Raw genomic sequence first — 20,935 nt, 5'->3', positions numbered from 1 at the left:
CATCTGCAGAGAAACTGAAGAGGTTCCAGGTAAGTGAGGAGGAAAAGTATATGCTCGCTGACCTTAATGAACAAACTTTGGAATGTCCAGATATCTTGAGTTTCATCACTAGTTTGCCCATAGGTAGATGTGCCATGGTAGGAAGTAAAAGATAACTGTCTGATACATGCATATGTATATAAATATTGATAATGGTAAAGTAAAAAAGAGATAGACAAATTAATGAAATAGTAGAAAACTTAGAAGGAAAAACTAGAGAGGAATCTGAGTTTCTATTCAAGTTGACAGATGTATTCAATATGGTAAACAGAAAAAATTTTTTAAAAGGCTGAAATACACTGATATCCACTACAGGATTTAATTGATACTATTTTAACTGAGCTAAGTCAGTGCTCTGAGGATAATTCTCCACCAAAACTTCATTATGAATGGAAAGATATTGTGAAAAATGCTTTACCCCTGCAGAGCTGTGATCACATGTTTCAGAATCTCCTGGCATGCCTCCTGGAAATGTAGACTCCTAAGCCCACCTCCCCACTACTGAAACAGATTTTTCAAGATAAGGATTAGAGGTCTACATTTTTAATAATCACTGCAGTCAGTGGTTCTCAACTGGGGCAATTTTGCCTCCCAGGGGACATTTGTCAATGCCTGGAGACATTTTTGGTTGTCACAACTGGGAGGGGAGGTACTACTAGCATCTACTGGGTAGAGGCCAGGGATGCTGCTAAACATCCTAAAGTATACAGGACAGTTACCACAACAAAGAATTATCTGGCCCAATAAGTCAATAATGCCGAGGTTGAAAAACCCTGCCCCAAATAATTCTGATGCTCACTAAAGTTTGAGAAGTACTCATCTGAGCCTTAAACCAGGCCTTCAAAAGAAAGGAGCATCTGGACAGATGATTTTGAGAGGATGAATAAAACTTCTGCCATCTCTAGAAAAGGCACTGGAGCAATCCTTACCTACTTCCAGCTCATTCTCCCCATACTAACTCACCAACGCATCCCCTTTCCTTAGGATCTTAGCCGCAGTTTGCCCATCTGTGAAGGATCACTACAAAACACACTGACTATAGTAATCCACAATGCCTAGTGAAGGAGATTAAAATCCTGTCTGCCCAGGAGATGTGGCTGAGTCAGATATTACCACTCCACTGTCTAACAATGAGCCATTCACCCAACACACAAGAGGGGGCAATATGTTTATAAAGCCAGAAATAGCCTCCTCCAGGACTCTCCTAAAAAAAGTTCCCTAGTTCCTCTAGATGTGAGGGTTTTTTTTTTAATCTTTAGGCAAAAGTTATCTGGTCCCTATGTTCTTCTACAAGGCATCCCACACTCCCAAGGTAAACACCAGCACTATAATGCAGGGCATTTCTACCTCCAAATACCAACCCTTCGTTTCTCAGACAAGCTCCTAACATGCCTCTTCCTTTCTGAAGGCCCCAAGGATTTAGCTCACTTGCTGCATTCACATACTGCTGTTCCACATGATTCCCTGCCATACCTTCTCTCAGTAGCATGCGACACAGGTTCCCCCAATTGCACCCTATAGATTGGCTCTAAAACCAGCATATAATTCCTTTCCATTTTAATGGATTTTTACTGCTAGTCACTCCAAGTCTTTTATACCTCCAAAATGAAAATAAAGTGAGGCCTTCATTCTTGAAGCCACCTCTCTAAATTCCCTTCATAGAGAGCTCCAGGACAGGCCATCACACTTCTGTTCTTTTACAGTTTTTTTTTTTTATTTTATTTTACTTATTTTTTATACAGCAGGTTCTTATTCGTCATCCATTTTATACACATCAGTGTATACATGTCAATCCCAATCGCCCAATTCATCCCACCACCATCCCCACCCCCACCCGGCCACTTCCCCCCTTGGTGTCCATACGTTTCTTCTCTACATCCGTGTCTCTATTTCTGCCCTGCAAACTGGTTCATCTGTACCATTTTTCTAGGTTCCACATACATGCGTTAAAATACAATATTTGTTTTTCCCTTTCTGACTTACTTCACTCTGTATGACAGTCTCTAGATCCATCCACGTCTCTACAAATGACACAATTTCGTTCCTTTTTATGGCTGAGTACTATTCCATTGTATATATGTACCACAACTTCTTTATCCATTCGTCTGTCAATGGGCATTTAGGTTGCTTCCATGACCTGGCTATTGTAAATAGTGCTGCAATGAACATTCGGGTGCATGTGTCTTTTTGAATTATAACTTTCTCTAGGTATATGCCCAGTAGTGGGATTGCTGGGTCATATGGTAATTCTGTTTTTAGTTTTGTAAGGAACCTCCATACTGTTCTCCATAGTGGCTGTATCAATTTACATTCCCACCAACAGTGCAAGAGGGTTCCCTTTTCTCCACACCCTCTCCAGCATTTATTGTTTGTAGATTTTCTGATGATGCCCATTCTAACTGGTGTGAGGTGATACCCCATTGTGGTTTTGATTTGCATTTCTCTAATAATTAGTGATGCTGAACAGCTTTTCATGTGCTTCCTGGCCATCTGTATGTTTTCTTTGGAGAAATGTCTATTTAGGTCTTCTGACCATTTTTTGATTCGGTTGTTTCTTTTTTTAATATTGAGCTGCATGAGCTGTTCATATATTTTGGAGATTAATCCTTTGTCCGTTGATTGATTTGCAAATATTTTCTCCCATTCTGAGGGTTGTCTTTTTGTCTTGTTTGTAGTTTCCTTTGCTTTGCAAAAGGTTTTAAGTTTCATTAGGTCCCATTTGTTATTTTTGTTATTTCCATTACTCTAGGAAGTAGATCAAAAAAGATCTTGCTGTGATTTATGTCAAAGAGTGTTCTTCCTATGTTTTCCTCTAAGAGTTTTATAGTGTACAGTCTTACATTTAGGTCTCTAATCCATTTTGAGTTTATTTTTGTGTATGGTGTTAGGGAGTGTTCTAATTTCATTATTTTACATGTAGCTGTCCAGTTTTCCCAGCACCACTTATTGAAGAGACTGTCTTTTCTCCACTGTATATTCTTGCCTCCTTTGTCATAGATTAGTTGAGCATAGGTGCGTGGGTTTATCTCTGGGCTTTCTATCCTGTTCCATTGATCTATATTTCTGTTTTGGTGCCAGGACCATACTGTCTTGATTACTGTAGCTTTGTAATATAGTCTGAAGTCAGGGAATCTGATTCCTCCAGCTCCATTTTTCTCACTCAAGACTGCTTTGGCTATTCGGAGTCTTTTGTGTCTCCATACAAATTTTAAGATTTTTTGTTCTAGTTCTGTAAAAAAATGCCATTGGTAATTTGATAGGGATTGCACTGAATCTGTAGATTGCTTTCGGTAGTATAGTCATTTTCACAATATTGATTTCCCAATCCAAGAACATGGTATATCTCTCCATCTGTTGGTATCATCTTTAATTTCTTTCATCATTGTCTTATAGTTTTCTGCACACAGGTCTTTTGTCTCCCTAGGTAGGTTTATTCCTAGGTATTTTATTCTTTTTGTTGCAATGGTAAATGGGATTGTTTCCTTAATTTCTCTTTCAGATTTTTCATCATCAGTGTATAGGAATGCAAGAGATTTCTGTGCATTAATTTTGTATCCTGCAACTTTACCAAATTCATTGATTAGCTCTGGCAGTTTTCTGGTGGTCTCTTCAGGATTCTCTATGTATAGTATCATGTCATCTGCAAACAGTGACAGTTTTACTTCTTCTTTTCCAATTTGTATTCCTTTTATTTCTTTTTCTTCTGATTGTTGTGGCTAGGACTTCCAAAACTATGTTGAATAATAGTGGCGAGAGTGGACATCCTTGTCTTGTTCCTCATATTAGAGGAAATGCTTTCAGTTTTTCACCATTGACAATGATGTTTGCTGTGGGTTTGTCATATATGGCCTTTATTATGTTGAGGTAGGTTCCCTCTATGCCCACGTTCTGGAGAGTTTTTATCATTAGTGGGTGTTGAATTTTGTCAAAAGCTTTTTCTGCATCTATTGAGATGATCATATGGTTTTTATTCTTCAGTTTGTTAATATGGTGTATCACATTGATTGATTTGCATATACTGAAGAATCCTTGCATCCCTAGGATAAATCCCACTTGATCATGGTGTATGATCCTTTTAATGTGTTGTTGGATTCTGTTTGCTAGTATTTTGTTGAGGATTTTTGCATCTATATTCTTCAGTGATATTGGTCTGTAATTTTCTTTTTTTGTAGTATCTTTGTCTGGTTTTGGTATCAGGGTGATGGTGGCCTCATAGAATGAGTTTGGGAGTGTTCCTTCCTCTGCAATTTTTTGGAAGAGTTTGAGAAGGATGGGTGTTAGCTCTTCTCTAAATGTTTGATAGAATTCACCTGTGAAGTCATCTGGTCCTGGACCTTTGTTTGTTGCAAGATTTTTAATCACAGTTTCAATTTCATTACTTGTGATTGGTCTGTTCATATTTTCTGTTTCTTCCTGGTTCAGTCTTGGAAGGTTATACCCTTCTAAGAATTTGTCCATTTCTTCCAAGTTGTCCATTTTATTGGCACAGAGTTGCTTGTAGTAGTCTCTTAGGATGCTTTGTATTTCTGCAGTGTCTGTTGTAACTTCCCCTTTTTCATTTCTAAATTTATTGATTTGAGTCCTCTCCTTCTTTTTCTTGATGAGTCTGGCTAACGGTTTATCAATTTTGTTTATCTTCTCAAAGAACTAGCTTTTAGTTTTATTGATCTTTGCTATTGTTTTCTTTGTTTCTATTTCATTTATTTCTGCTCTGATCTTTATGATTTCTTCTACTAACTTTGGGTTTTGTTTGTTTTTCTTTCTCTAGGTCCTTTAGGTGTAAAGTTATATTGTTTATTTGAGATTTTTCTTGTTTCTTGAGGTAGGCTTGTATTGCTATAAACTTCCCTCTTAGAACTGCTTTTGCTGCATCCCATAGGTTTTGGATCATCGTGTTTTTGTTGTCATTCGTCTCTAGGTATTTTTTGATTTCCTCTTTGATTTCTTCAGTGATCTCTTGGTTATTTAGTAACATATTGTTTAGCCTCCATGTGTTTGTGTTTTTCACGTTTTTTTCCCCTGTAACTGATTTCTAATCTCATAGCATTGTGGTTAGAAAAGATGTTTGCTATGATTTCAATATTCTTAAATTTACTGAGGCTTGATTTGTGACCCAAGATGTGACCTATCCTGGAGAATGTTCCGTGTATACTTGAGAAGAAAGTGTAATCTGCTGTTTTTGGATGGAATGTCCTATAAATATCAATTAAATCTATCTGGTCTATTGTGTCATTTAAAGCTTGTGTTTCATTATTAATTTTCTCTCTGGATGATCTGTCCATTGGTGTAAGTGAGGTGTTAAAGTTCCCCACTATATTGTGTTACTGTCGATTTCCTCTTTTATAGCTGTTAGCAGTTGCCTTATGTATTGAGGTGCTCCTATATTGGGTGCATATATATTTATAATTGTTATATCTTCCTCTTGGATTGATCCCTTGATCATTATGTAGTGTCCTTCCTTGTCTTGTGTAACATTCTTTATTTTAAAGTCTATTTTATCTGATATGAGTATTGCTACTCCAGCTTTCTTTTGATTTCCATTTGCATGGAATATCTTTTTCCATCCCCTCACTTTCAGTCTGTATGTGTCCCTAGGTCTGAAGTGGGTCTCTTGTAGACAGCATATATATGGGTCTTGTTTTTGTATCCATTCAGCAAGCCTGTGTCTTTTGGTTGGAGCATTTAATCCATTCACGTTTAAGGTAATTATCGATATGTATGTTCCTGTTACCATTTTCTTAATTGTTATGGGTTTGTTTTTGCAGGTCCTTTTCTTCTCTTGTGTTTCCCACTTAGAGAAGTTCCTTTAGCATTTGTTGTAGAGCTGGTTTGGTGGTGCTGAATTCTCTTAGCTTTTGCTTGTCTGTAAAGCTTTTGATTTCTCCGTCAAATCTGAATGAGATCCTTGCTGGGTAGAGTAATCTTGGTTATAGGTTCTTCCCTTTCATCACTTTAAATATATCATGCCACTCCCTTCTGGCTTGTAGAGTTTCTGCTGAGAAATCAGCTGTTAACCTTATGGGAGTTCCCTTGTATGTTACTTGTCGTTTTTCCCTTGTTGCTTTCAATAATTTTTCTTTGTGTTTAATTTTTGTCAATTTGATTACTACGTGTCTGTGTGTTTCTCCTTGGGTTTATCCTGCACTTCCTGGACTTGGGTGGCTATTTCCTTTCCCATGTTAGGGAAGTTTTCGACTATAATCTCTTCAATTATTTTCTCCAGTTCTTTCTCTCTCTCGTCTCCTTCTGGGACCCCTATAATGCGAATGTTGTTGCGTTTAATGTTGTCCCAGAGGTCTCTTAGGCTGTCTTCATTTCCTTTCATTCTTTTTCCTTTATTCTGTTCCACGGCAGTGAATTCCACCATTCTGTCTTCCAGGTCACTTATCCGTTCTTCTGCTTCAGTTATTCTGCTATTGATTCCTTCTAGTGTATTTTTCATTTCAGTTATCATATTGCTCATCTCTGTTTGTTTGTTCTTTAATTCTTCTAGGTCTTTGTTAAACATTTCTTGTATCTTCTCGATCTTTGCCTTCATTCTTTTTCTGAGGTCCCGGATCATCTTCATTATCATTATTCTGAATTCTTTTTCAGGAAGCTTGCCTATCTCCACTTCATTTAGTTGTTTTTCTGGGGTTTTATCTTGTTTCTTCATCTGGTACAAAGTCCTCTGCCTTTTCATTTTGGCTATCTTTCTGTGAATGTGGTTTTCCTTCCACAGGCTCCAGAACTGTCTACCCTTTTGTTCTATCATTTCTGTTTTTTTTAATTACTGGGGATGGAATTCATCACTCATTCCTCCAAATCTTTCAGAGCACAGCCTCCCACTCAAAGTAGTATATAATAATACATAACACTACTGAGCAGTCCCTATGTACTTGGCACTATTCTAAGTGATTTAAATATGCTGTACTTAATCCTTACAATAAGCAAATGAAGTAGGTACTAATACCATAATTCTACAATGAGGATTTTACTTTGCCCAACGTAATGAATTTTAAGTGGTACAGCCACTAAATCTTTCTCTCCGGTAGCCCTCCTCCCTATGAGAATATCTTGTTAGTGCAAAAAAAGCAGGTGCTAACTAGTAGAACATTCAAAATCCAGATTCAGTTAAAATTCTATGGAAACTCCAAACTGATATCCATAATATCAACATTCCCACTTTATCCAAGAAAAGTCAGTCAACTCAGGACATCATCTGACAAGCATCATCCCTATTTTCTAGATGCTAGGATAGAACCAGCCTGATTCAGTAATAAGCACATGTGCCACTATGGGGCAGCGTCTATATCTTGTGTGTGCTCTGAACAGCGCTCACCTCAGAGTGAGTATTTAGGCTACACTTGAAAGTGGAATTAACTCAGGAACTTTCCCAAGACTAAGCAGCAAATGGCAAAACCAGGATTTCTGCAATCTTTACTCTGGATATCAGCCATAGTCTGTACCTATTAGAAGTGAACTAGCTTCACAGAAGAGAATTCAGTCTGGTCCCATCAGAATTTACTGAGTCTGCCAACTTTCACAAACTAATAATACAGATGAAGAGGTTTAAATAAACATGACCATCTCAGGTTCCCTTTCAAATGATTTTACACAAGAAGGAATGCACTTGCACCTTCAGAAGGAGGAACCAACTTCAAACTGACAGGATTTCAGGAAACTCTGATTGAAAATCACATTTTTCTGACATCTTCCAGAATGAGAATTCATTGTAAGATCCTCTTCTCAATGAGCAGGAGCCTCTTATAAATTAATACTGTCTATCTCCTGCTCAAGCCCTGAACTTCCTCAAGCAGCAGCACATCACTCATATCTTCTTCATTTCCTTTCCTGTTGACCCATACAAGCCTCATGAATACCACCTAAGTATAAAATGAAAATTATAAGACAGACTCCCATAATCTTCTTAAAGAAAGCCCAAAAGGTAACTTCGACCTAGCAAAGTAAATTGATTTCCTGCTAGCTTAACTAACATTTATTGAGAGCTTATAATAACACAAGCATTGTATAAGGGGAAAAGGGACACAAAATTATTGAGTTATATGGCCCCTGCCTTGAGAAGCTCACTATTAAGTGGAAGAAGGGCATATTCTAATATTTCCTTATAAAGAAATAAAATAAACATTACTTTCCCAGGATTTTTTTCAAATATGTCCTCACTTACTCCAAGCTATTGCCAAGATATCAAGCTCACCAGGCCTCCTTACTTCCAGCTGCCTAGTAACATCTCCATGTGCATATCCCACAACAACTTGATCTCAGCATACCAGACTATCTCCCCTATACCTCTTTCTATAGTCATCCAAACCTTAAAAAAATCTGCTCTACTTTTACTAATCCATATCCTGGTCAATGAAATTCCCATTTACCCAATTTCTCAAATTAGAAAACTTAGCCCACTGTCTCTCCCCAAACAGTCACTAAATCCTATTGCAGCTATCTTAGAACTACTTCTAAAATCCATTCCCCTCCTCTTCATTCCCACGGCCACATTTTATTCAGACTCTCAGTCAACTGCAACAACTCTAATTAGTCTCACTGCCTCATTTCTCATTACTTTAATCTGCACTTCTGTCACTCCCTAACATTAAAACACTCCAATAGCTCCCTACTCTCTTTTCAGTCTCACCGCCTGGCAATTTCCCCACCACATATCCTGTTTTGGACAAATTTCTGACACTTAAACATCATGTTATTTTTTTTTCCTCACACTTTCACCATGCCTTTGCTCATGCTGTTGTCTCCATCTGGAATGCCTTTCTTTACTTGTGCAAGCTCCTACCCATCTTCCAACACCCAACTCAAGTATCCCCTCCCTACAGACATTTCCCTGACTTTCCAGGCAATGGTAATATTTCCTTCACACCATATAAATTCCTTGTAATGGATATGTAACACACAGCACTACAATTTTCATGTGAATATGTCTCTCCGATGTTCTTGAGGAAAGATATTCATATTAACCCCAGTGCCAGTTACATAAGTGCTCAATAGGGACTTCCCCGGTGGTCCAGTGGGTAAGACTCCACGTTCCCAGTGCAGAGGGCCTGGGTTCGATCCCTGGTTGGGGAACTAGATCCTGCATGCGTGCCGCAACTAAGAGTCCGCATGCCACAACTAAGAAGTCCGCATGCTGCAACAAAAAGATGCCACATGGGTTAAGAATCCGCCTGCCAATGCAGGGGACACCGGTTCAAGCCCTGGTCCAGGAAGATCCCACGTGCCGTGGAGCAACTAAGCCCATGCGCCACAACTACTGAGGCTGCGCTCTAGAGCCCATGAGCCACAACTACTGAACCCGTGTGCCACAACTACTGAAGCCCGTGTGCCCAGAGCCTGTGCTCCGCAACAAGAGAAGCCACCGTAATGAGAAGCCTGCGCGCTGCAACGAAGAGTAGCCCCCACTCGCCGCAACTAGAGAAAAGCCTGCGCGCTGCAATGAAGACCCAATGCAGCCATAAATAAATAAATAAATATTTTTTAAAATAAAAATAAAAATGAAAGATGCCACATGCCGCAACAAAGATCCCACATGCCGCAACTAAGACCCAGCGCAGCCAAAAATGCATTAAAAAGAAAACTTAATAAGTGCTCAATAAATGTGTTTAATAAACAGTGTGCCCTCACATATCCTGGATCAATTTGTTATCTGGTTATTTTCCCCAAATTTTATGGATTCTTGAACTTGGCTCTACATAAAAGTAGAACTTTCATAACACTGCTTTGAGTTTTCAAGAGGTTTTATTACTATTATTATTCTTCAAATGTCGAACAAGTGTATGAATTATAATGTCTAAACACCCAATGAAAATACCTTAAAGGTTCCCCTATTCATTAAGGAACGAATGAGAGTCCCCCTTCACAATCCTAACTAGAAGTATCCACCTTTCTCTAGACTGATTGATCTGGTATCTGGAAAAGCCCTCACATAGGAACTACTGTGCACACAAGACCAACTGAAGGTACACCCAAAATAATTCCAATTAACTTGTGCTAAATTAAGAGCAGGGACACAAACCCTATTTTCCCTGGTTTACAAAGTCAGAGAGAGTATAGAAGAGCAAAGAAACAGCTCTCACTGAACTCAAAACTTTTTCTGGAGAGGAAGAATTGGGGAGGGTCGGATGATCCACATTTATCCAGGCCTGTCCAAGTTTCTACTTCCCCATGTTGAAAGGCAGCACTCCTCAGTTTCTGATAGTTCTTCCCCAGGGAACCAGTTTTTATCTCCTGTTTCTTCCCTACACTTGCCTGGAAACAGGTTCGTTTCCCAGGTTCACACGGAGTAACCAGAGAAAACACGGTAGCTTCACTGATTGTGTGTAAAGGGTGGGGTGAAGCCCGGCGATCAGAGACTGTAAAGAGGAGATGGGGACCTTCCGGGACGCCTGATGACTTCAGGCAGACAGGGCTTCCTCTAGCCCTTCTCCGAGGTCTTACCCCACGCCCTCACCCCAGAGACAGGCTAAGCAGAAGGCCACTCGAGTGGGAAACACCTGGGAGGAAAGCTCTCAAGGTAGCCTGAAGGGTCGGAGTCGGCCTTGTGCTGGGTCAAAGGTCAGCGCCTCGGCTACCAGTAGGGCCCAGCAGGGACCCGGAGCGAGAGGCGTGTGACCGGCACTGAAGGATTAGAAGGACCGGCAGCTGGAGTACCGAGCCGCTTCTCGCTCCGGTCCGCCGCCCCAGGCCCAGCCTCCCCGCCGCACTCAGCCTCTGCGCTCCTCAGCAGCTGCCCTCCCTGCCTCTCCCCCTATAACCCCTGCCGTGCCCTAGCGAGCGCAGGCCCCGCCTCCAGGGCCGCCTCAGGGCCAAGGCCTAGTATGGCAGTACCCGCAGAGGTTGGCCAGGTTCGGAGACCGGCCCGGGTCGGCGCCGCTTACCGAGCGCCGCTTACCCTGGCTCCTCCTCCACCACCCGCGCCGCTCCCGGACGGCTCGCTCCCGACGCCACCGACGCCGCAGCTGCTCCGGACTCACGGACGCGCTCCCGACCTGCCCAGACCCTTCCCCCGGCCCGCCGTGCCCCGCAGGATCCTAAAGCCGACTGCCTAGGGCTGGCTCGGACCACGATTCCCAGCAACCATCACAAAGACTACGACTCCCGAAATGCACCGCGAGAAAGAAACTAGCAAAAGAAACATGTATCAAGAGTGTACTGGATGCAAGTTGAATTAGCAGTTTCTTTAAATATGGCAGACCCTGAAGTCGGCAATTCCACTTCCAGGAGTAAATATATCCTCTAGAAACACTGGCAAAGTTTGGAAAGATATATGTTCCAAGCTCTTTATTGCAACTCTGTAAGTGAAAGACTGGAAACAAACTCATCCAATCAACATATAGGTATTGTGTAGCTACTATGTACAAAGTACCGTGTAAAGCTGTGTCAACTTGGCAAGTTACCTCTCTGAGTCTCAGTTTTCTCACACGCAAAATGGAAGATTAAAAAAAGACATGCCGGGCAGTGTGTGCGTACGTGTATGTGTCTCCTTATAATGACTTTATAAAGTTGGTACCTCACAGATAACAAAAAAAAAGGTTTTGAGTGATTACACAGCTTGCTTAATGTTCTAGAGTTAGTAAGAGGTGAAGAAGAGTTTAAACCCAGATCTATCAGGAAAGAGGTCTTAATAGCCCAAAAGCCCAGGTAATTTTTAATTTTTCTTGTCTGTTTACACAGTGGCATAAAACATGATTAGTGGTAAAAAGTTGTACCCTAATAGGATATAAAAAAAGAGTGAGAAGTGGTAATAGGAAGGCATCTTGAGGTGAACCCCAAGAACTATTGTTCCTGAACATGAGTTAGAAGCCTCCTGTACAGCTGAAAGAACCCTTTCCATACCTGACTTCCTTTTAGCACATCTTTGTTGAGCACCTACTGAATACCCAATTCTGGGAGTAGTAAAATGAAAAACAATTACAATTCTGAGATTATATTGTAACAAAGTGACAGATGATAGATAGAAAAATAGATATACAATTAAATGTTTTAAATATCAAACAGTGGGCTTCCCTGGTGGCGCAGTGGTTGAGAATCTGCCTGCCAATGCAGGGGACACGGGTTCGAGCCCTGGTCTGGGAAGATCCCACATACCACGGAGCAACTGGGCCCGTGAGCCACAATTACTGAGCCTGCGCGTCTGGAGCCTGTGCTCCGCAACAAGAGAGGCCATGATAGTGAGAAGCCCGCGCACCGCGATGAAGAGATGGCCCCCAGTTGCCACAACTAGAGAAAGCCCTCACACAGAAACGAAGACCCAACACAGCCATAAATAAATAAATAAATACATACATAAATAAATAAATAAAGACTTTCTCTCAAAAAAAAAAAAAATCAAACAGTGAATTATCGAAGGTAAGCTTAGACAAGCTCAAGCTGTAAATGCCCTGAAAATTCAGAGAATGGAAAATTCCCTGTCAATCTTCAGAGGCTTTTGGGGGAAGATGAAGATGAAGTCAAGTCTTAGGAGAGAAGAAAAGGAAAGGCGAAAGTGTGAAGGTGAAGAAACACAATACACTGGCGGGAAGTGAATTAAATACAGATTCAGCTGAGGGTAAGTTTATAAGTCCACAGACTGAGTAGGTAAGAGCGCGACCTCTGGGATACTGTGGAAATGAATCCCAGGCTGGCTACCTACTAGCTGTATGACTTTGGACAATTACATGAGCTCTCTGAGCCTTAGTTTCCTATCTGGAAAATGGGGATAATAAAAGGCCTATGTTATATTGGTTTGGTTATCCAGCACTGAACCCTTCCCCTCCTTTTCTGGGGGCCTTTTCCTTTGGGTAGAGTCTTGATGGAAAACCAGGCCCTGGGCAACCAAGATAAGTGAGCTCATGTGACCTGAGCTTGGCCACTAGGTGCAACCTCCAAGGGCTTCAGCTCTTGATCAAGAGATGCAGAGATGAAAAGATGGTCAGAATTCATTCATAACAGGTCCTGTCCACAAATGCAGTGACCAAGTCATGCAGCACCAGGGGCTGTGGTGTCCTGGCTGTATGGTTCCTGCAGAAAAACAGTTGTGCTTCCTATTTCCTGGTCTTCAGACAGTTTGGGTTCCTGCACACTTTCCAAGCCTGTTCTTCCTGTCTCCTGCAGATTCTGTGACCAACCCCACACCAATGTTCTTCTAGTAAATTTCATTTTTTCTGTATTTCTGTAACTATTCTATAACTCTTAAACAAAAGGTTCCTAAGTGATATCACACACACAAACATGTGCCTACTCAAGCGTACTCATTCTTTCACCAAACATCTATTGAAGTCTTTCTTTGTGCCAGGCTCTACTCTAAAAGTGAGGATACAACATAATGTACAACACGATAAGTATAATTAACACTGCTGTAAATCCTAAGGGTTCTCATCAGAAGGAAAACAAATTTTTTTTCTATTTCTTTAATTTTGTATCAATATGAGATGATGGATATTCACTAAATTCATTGTGGTAATATGTAAGTCAAATCATTGTGCTGTACACCTTAAGCTTATACAATGCTGTACATCAATCATGTCCCAATAAAACGGGAAGAAAAAATTAAAAATACAGTGGCGTATATGTATATGCATGCTTTTGTAACCATCAGAAATATGCACGTGTGTATCCATCAGAAATATGGCTAAAGGGACTTCCCTGGTGGCGCAGTGGTTAAGAATCCGCCTGCCAATGCAGGGGACGTGGGTTCAAGCCCTGGTCTGGGAAGATCCCACATGCCTTGGAGCAACTAAGCCCATGCACCACAACTACTGAGCCTGCGCTCTAGAGCCCGCGAGCCACAACTCCTGAAGCCTGCGCGCCTAGAGCCCGTGCTCCACAACAAGAGAAGCCACCGCAATGAGAAGCCCGTGCACCACAATGAAGAGTAGCCCCTGCTCGCCGCAACTAGAGAAGGCCACCGTGCAGCAATGAAGACCCAATGCAGCCAAAAATAAATAAATAAATAAATAAACTTAAAAAAAAAAGAAATATGGCTAAAAATACTCAAAAAATATGTAGTGTTACACAATACTGTAAATCAACAATACTTCAATTTTTTAAATGTAGTGTTTTTTTTTTTTTTTTTAAGTGAGGCTATAACAATGAAAGAAATCCCATGGCAACTAGGAACAGCTGGAGGAGGAGCAAATTTGGGGAGGAAGATGATGTTTAGGACATGTTGAGACTGAAATGTCTATGAGACATCCAGGCAGAAATATTTAGTAGACATTTGGATACCTTCATTGGAACTCAGCAGAGATCTCTGGGGTGTAGATAAATATTTTGGAGCCATTGTCCTAGTGGTAATGGTTCAAGCCATGAGAAGGGAAGAAATGGCCTACGAAGAGGGCTAAAAAAATATTAATAATATGGGGAGGAAAAAAGATAAAAGGGCCCAAAATGGAATTTAAAACCAGCATTTAAAGGATGGTGGAGAAAGAGGAACCAATGGCAAAAAAAGTTCTGAAGACAGCGCTATCTAAAAAAGAGGAGAATTAGAGGAGAAAGATGCTGTGGAAACTACAGGAGAGACTTTCAATAAGGAAGTTGTCAAATATCTCAAAAGAGAAAAGGAAATTAAAATGCCTTGAAGACCTCAGGAAAATGTACTTCGGGTAAGTATTGGTTTGAGAAATGAATGGAAGGAGAGAAAGTAGAGGCAACAAATGCTAGATCTTTGCAAGAAACTTGACTGTGAAATGAAAGGGAGAGGGAGTGATAGGAGTAAAGGCTGGGGGAGATGAGAACGAGTGACTTCCAAGACAGGACAGGCTGGGGAGTATTTCTATGCTGAGAGCAAGAGGACAGAATGAGGATGATGAAACAGAAATGGATGCCATTCTCAGGGAAGTTGCGTGGAAAGGGAGGGAGGGGCAAGCTAATGAAGGAGGGACTGGAGGAGGAAAGAGGAATACCACAGCACCTGAGAAGGCAATCTGGGGTGGAAAGGACTCCTGCATATCAATTTGTAGGTGCTAAAGAGATTACACACAGACTCAGTGCCATTAAAGTATGTGTTAATTTTGTTTTTTAGCAAAATGTTAGTTTGGGTGAACTGTTGATACAGTGGTTTGGTGCATTGACCCTGGACCCAGATTGCCTGTGGTTGAAATCCCACCTGTATCTCTACTGCTTAATAGCTGTGTGATCTTGGTCAACTTACTTTATCTCTCTGTACTTCATTTTCCTTATCTTTAAAAGGCGGGGTGGGGTGGAGGAGCCACACAGTAAGGGCTATGGAAGTACTAGCTATTATTATTTTTTCCACTAGTTTGTCATCTCCATGAAGTTGAGGTTTTCTCTTTTGTTCAGGGTTGTCTACTCAGAGCCTGGCACTTAGTAGGTGCTCAATAAAAATTTCATGAATAAACTGGGATGAGAGAGCGAGGCGCGGAGGGAAGGGAACCCTTGGTAGTTGGATTCTGGGCGGGCTGGAAGCCAGATACCTTAGTCATACTCCGTGCCACTCCGCGGTTACCTGGGGCCTGAAGCAGCGGGCCTACATCCCGTCTCTGAGAGCTTCCCCAGGACTCGCGAGGTCGGAGCGCTGAGAAGATTGTGTGCTCCGCGGCTCCACCCCCGCGAAGCTCCTGCGGCCCCGCCTCTGGTGGGCGGCGTTGTGCCGGCAGAGCATATACCGGCTCCAGTCGCGAGCTAGCCGTGAGGGGTGGGGCTGGGCTGGGCGGGGCCGACTCAGCCGGGCTTTGGCTCACCTCATCAACGAAGAGCGGAAGTCTCAATCCGAGTCTTGACCTCCCTTGGGAACCCGGCACCGAGAGCCGGGCCTCGCCCCACGGGGCGGCGGGCCTGAGCGTGCACCGGCGCGGGCGGCACCATGAAGCGTGCGGGAACTCTGCGCCTGCTCTCGGACCTGAACAACTTCAGCGGCGCGGCCCGGCTCCGGGAGTTGTTGGCCGGGGACCCAGCCGTCCGAGTTCGCTGCAGCCCGGACGGCCGCCACCTGCTGCTGCTGCGACCTCCGGGGGCACCGGACCCGCAACTGCTGGTCGCGGTGCGTGGACCCGGCGCGGCACTGGAACGTGCCTGGCCGGCTGGCCAGCCCTCACCGCTAGACGCCTTCTTCCTACCGTGGCCGGCGCGACCGGCGCTAGTCCTAGTGTGGGAGAGTGGCCTAGCCGAGGTGTGGGGCGCGGGGGTGGGGCCCGGCTGGCGGCTGCTGCAGAGCACCGAGCTGTGTCCTGGCGGTGGATCCCGTGTGGTGGCCGTGGCGGCGCCCCGAGGCCGCCTGGTGTGGTGCGAGGAGCGTCAGGCCGGCGCTGAGGGCCGCGAAGGGCCTCCCGCAGTGGCTTTCAGCCACTGTGTGTGCGTCCGGACCCTGGAGCCCAGCGGGGAGGCCGGCACCAACCTGGGCCGTACACACATCCTGCTGCACAACTGCCCCCCTTTCGGGCTTCTGACCTCCCGCAAGGACCTCTTCCTGGTGCCCACTGCCACCACCTGGCCTGGCGTGGGCCACATTCTGCTCATCTGGAGCCCAAGCAAGGGCAAGGTGGTGGTGGCTGCCCCATGTCTTGGCCTCTCCTACAGTAAAAGCCTGAATCCTGGAGGAGGGGACCCTTGGGACTTCAGTACCCTGCTCCGAGGCCTTCCTGGGCTGCTGTCCCCCAGGCAGCCATTAACTGTACACACCTGGGCCCCAACTCCCCAGGGCCTGCTGTGGCTTGACTTCAGGGGCACTGTGAGCCTGGTGCAGCCCCACGGTGGTACCCGGGCTGTTGGCACCCTTCAGGAGGCACCTGCCAGCCTGGCAGGGTCTGCAGCACTGGGCACATTTCATGGCACTCTGGCCTGTGTGCTGGGCTCCACATTGGAACTGCTGGACATGGGCAGTGGGCAGCTGCTAGAAAGGAAGGTCTTAAGTACAGACCGAGTACATCTGCTGGAACCCCCAGCCCCTGGCGTGGAAAATGAGGAAGAGCTGGAGACCCGAGGGGGTCTTCGTTTGCTTTCAGCCATGGGTCTGTTTCGAGTAGGCTGGGAAGCCCCACAAGGCCTTGAGCTGCCTTCAGCTGAAGATCTGGTGTTTGAGGAGGCCTGCGAGTACTACCAGCGGCGGAGCCTGCGGGGTGCCCGGCTCACCCCAGAGGAACTGAGACACAACAGCACATTCCGGGCACCTCAGGCCCTGGCTTCCATCCTCCAAGGCCACGTGTCCCCATCAACACTGTTGACCACACTGAGGGCCGAGCTTCGGGATTACCGGGGCTTAGAGCAGCTTAAAGCCCAGCTGGTGGCTGGGGATGACGAGGAGGCTGGCTGGACTGAGCTGGCAGAGCACGAAGTGGCACGGCTGCTGAGGACTGAGTTGATGGGAGACCAGCTGGCCCAGCTCAACACCGTTTTCCAAGCCCTCCCTACAGCAGCCTGGGGTGCCATCCTCAGGGCCCTGCAGCTCCAGCCAGATGGGAATGGCAGGCTGAGGTCCCAAGCTCCCCCTGACGTGTGGAAGAAGGTACTGGGGGTTACAACATGTGGAAAGGAACCACCCAGTGGGATACTGCCCCTCTTTGAACTCCTGTGCCGATGCCTCTGCCGGCTGGAGCCACGGTGGCTGCCACCCTTTGTGGAGCTGGCACAGCAGCAGGGCGGGCCTGGCTGGGGGTCAGGGGGCCCAGGGCTGCCCCTCTATCGCCGAGCCCTGGAAGTACTAGGTGAGGAGGGGACTAGGCCTGAAGCACTGGAGCTAGACCTGCTCTTGGGCAGTGGGCGGCCCAAAGCTGTGCTCCAAGCTGTGGGGCAGCTGGTGCAAAAGGAAGAGTGGGAGCGGGCTCTAGAGGCTGGCTTGGCCCTCAGCCCCTCCAGCCTCCTGCTTCGAAGTGAGATCTTCAAACTGCTGTTGGCCGAATTTGCCCGGCACCGCCGGCTTGATGCTCACCTCCCCCTCCTTTGCCGCCTGTGCCCACCAGACCTAGCTCCAGCTGAGCTCCTGCTTCTACTGCGGACACACCTCCCAGATGAGTTGGAGCCCCCCGCCCCATTCCCTGAGCCTGGGGCAGAGCCCCCTCTCACTGTGGGCTTGCTCAGAGCCCTGCTGGAGCAGACTGGGACTGAAGGACGACCCTCTGGCCCAGTTCTAAGCCGATATGAGGACATTCTATGGGACCCAGGCACTCCACCCCCTACCCCACCTCGGGGACCTATGTCAGCCCTCCAGGCACCAGACCACCCAGGCCTGGAGGCATGGGCACCATCTGGACAGGGCCTCTGTGTGACTGACACAGGCTGAAAATTGTTTCTAGGACACAGTGATCAGGGAAAGGAGCCTAGGAGTTGGAGGGGGCCAGAGTGGGACCTGTGTGTGCAATACTCACAATACTCTTCTCTCTTCTGGAGCAATTTATATATATATATATATGTATAATAAATATGTTTGGTCTTTATCCTCAGGTTTCTGTCTTGGTGCAAAGCTCCTAAAACACTTGGAATTTCCTGAGTGATAGAAATGTCTTTGTTATAACGTATGGACACCAAGGGGGGAAACTGGCGGGGGGGGGAGGGGTGGGGGGATGAATTGGGAGATTGGGATTGGCACATATATACACTAATATGTATAAAATAGATAACTAATAACCTGCTGTATAAAATAAAATTGCAAAAAATAAAGGAAAAACTCTACATTGCTGTTAGTAATAATGGTGCTAACCACAGGAGATTCTGGATTTTAAATTTCAAAGTGATAGCTTTAGATTTTATGAGAGTAATAAACAGGAATAGATCCGATGGTTAATTGATGTGCCTTGATTTAGACAAACCTAATAGATTAAAATCCAAGCATACATCAAAGATAAATTAAGGTCAAATAAATTACACTGCAAATAAATTTACAGTAGAAGCCATTTAAACAGCAAATCCTCACTACATTTTAAATATCTGATTCCTATTTTGGGACCATATTTATTAGATAAATTAAGGTGTGCTTTATCATAAAAATGAACACAGATGCAGGGGGAGAGAAAAACTAAAAAAAATTACCAGAAAATTTCAGATTTCAACTGGAGATTTAGTTAATATTATATCCAAATATTTTTTAAGTTTTGAATTGTTACTTCCCAAAGGTCAAAGTTTTCATTTTCAACAGAAAAATGTTGCCTACAAGAAATATTAAAACAAATTAAATAGGGAAACTCTTTGAGGTGGTGGGACTTATTCCAGCTCCCTATGCTTTGTGTTGGAAAAATAAATAAAATTTAACAGTCAATGAGCTTGCTGTATAAAAATAAAATAAAATTCAAAAAAAAAAAGAAATGTCTTTGTTGTAACAAGCCCCTTCAGACCAAACCTGCATTTACACTAATGCGGTAACTTAAGTGGGGACCGCTAGCGTCAGGATGGGGATGGTCACCAGAAAGACCCGAGTGATAAAAGGGTTGGAACTTTCAGCTCCATCCTCAACCTCCTGGGACGGGAGTGGGGCTAGAGACTGAGCTCTACAAAAACTCCTGAACAGGGAAATTTGATGAGCTTCTGGCTTGGTGAACACATTAAGGTGCTGAGGTACCCAGAGAGGGCGTGGAAGCCCCATACACACCCCTCACACCATGCCTTGCCCTATGCGTCTCTTCCATCTGACTGTTGTATCCTTTAATAAACTGGTAAACATAAGTATTTCCCTGGGTTCTGTTAGCCATTCTAGCAAATTATCAAACCAATTTATAGCATGGGAACTCCCAATTTATAGCCAGCTGATCAGAAGTACCAGTGACTTGTGACTGGCATTTGAAGTGAGGGCAGTCTTGTGGGATTGAGCCCTTAACCTGTGGGATCTGTGCTAACTCCAGGTAGTTAGTATCAGAATTGAGTTGACTTGTAGGACACCCAGTTGATGTCCACAGAGAATTGATGGTTGGTGTTGGAAAACACTCCAGAAATGTATACACGGTTGGTGTGTTTTTCAATAGCTGAGGGCCTCATAGAGTTGGTTATAGAGGGAGTGGTTAAATCTGAATCTGTTGGCTAAAGTGACCACTTCCAATAATGAAAATAATTAACATTTATGAGCATTTAAAGTATGCCAGTCACTCTGTTAGTCTTTAAATAGTCCCTCTTTTAATGTTTCTAATAACTCCATCCAGAAAGTACTAATATTATCTCCATTTTACGGGTGAGGAAACAGAGATTTAGAAAGATTACTTGACCAAGGTCAGTCAGCTAGAAAGTAGTAGCTCCAAGATTTGAACCACTTCACTGTACTGTACAGCCAGTAGCTGCTACCGGCTTGGGCTTGAAGCCCTTCTCATTCCTGGCTCAATGATAGCTTCTCTAGCCTGTTGTGAGGAGGGGGATCTGCAGAGGTACACACTTCCTTTCCCCGAGACTCTTTTGTTCCTGAGTAGGAATTGTGCTGGGCCCTGAGCCCATGCTTGTCTCCCCCCAGGATTTCTGGAGCAGCCACTGGTTAAGGGGAAGAGTTACCACAGACAGGAGAGCTACCTGCAGAGCCCTCTGGCTTAGTAACAAGAGTCACTGGAGGAGGGTTGCTTGGAGGCTGACTCCCAAAACTAAGAAAAAAGAGCATCTCCAGAACATATTTCTGTTCATCTGGATTTAGTCAGCAGGAGCACCTTTGAAGAGGCCTAGGCCCTCTGCCTACTTCTACCCAAGTGACCCCTCAGGCTGGTTCTGGGCTTAGGGTAGGACTCTGGATGCTGCTACTCAGCATCACCCTGGGCCCCCAGGTATCCCTTGTCCAAGGCTTGGGCCCAAGGTAAGGACTACCACTTAGCTTTGCCCTCAGCTGGGACCTGCAGCTTGGGTTCTGCTCAGCCTCATCCTGGACTTAAGGTGGCTCTTTAGGCTCATATGGGACTAGGGACAGTTCCTCAGTCTCGAGGAAGGGGGCAGCGCCTCAGGCTTATACAGGGCTTGTGTTACTCCTCAGCCTCATGAAGGTCCTGAGGTAGCT

At 44.4% G+C, this 20,935-nt stretch overlaps 2 protein-coding genes across 8 annotated transcripts in view; one reads left to right on the top strand and one right to left on the bottom strand.

Moving 5' to 3' along the window:
* Positions 1–11,055, bottom strand: part of ARMH3 (armadillo like helical domain containing 3) — a 181,605-nt gene extending 170,550 nt beyond the window's left edge. For 5 of the 7 annotated variants that reach the window (XM_059900248.1, XM_059900245.1, XM_059900252.1 and 2 more), the window contains exon 1: positions 10,923–11,055. The gene's annotated coding sequence lies outside the window, so the exon portion shown is untranslated. The remainder of the gene's footprint in view (positions 1–10,922) is intronic. The other 2 variants (XM_059900249.1, XM_059900247.1) reach the window with 1 other exon arrangement.
* Positions 11,056–15,767: 4,712 nt separating this feature from the next.
* Positions 15,768–18,449, top strand: HPS6 (HPS6 biogenesis of lysosomal organelles complex 2 subunit 3). Its single transcript, XM_059899613.1, has one exon. The coding sequence runs from the start codon at positions 15,848–15,850 to the stop codon at positions 18,257–18,259; it is 2,412 nt and encodes an 803-aa protein (XP_059755596.1). The 5' UTR covers positions 15,768–15,847; the 3' UTR covers positions 18,260–18,449.
* Positions 18,450–20,935: the final 2,486 nt, after the last annotated feature.

The sequence above is a fragment of the Balaenoptera ricei genome, chromosome 16 (genome assembly GCF_028023285.1).
Source record: "Balaenoptera ricei isolate mBalRic1 chromosome 16, mBalRic1.hap2, whole genome shotgun sequence".
Lineage (NCBI taxonomy): Eukaryota > Metazoa > Chordata > Mammalia > Artiodactyla > Balaenopteridae > Balaenoptera > Balaenoptera ricei.
Note: the sequence above shows the minus strand (reverse complement) of the source record. Positions and strands in the feature narration are given on the sequence as shown.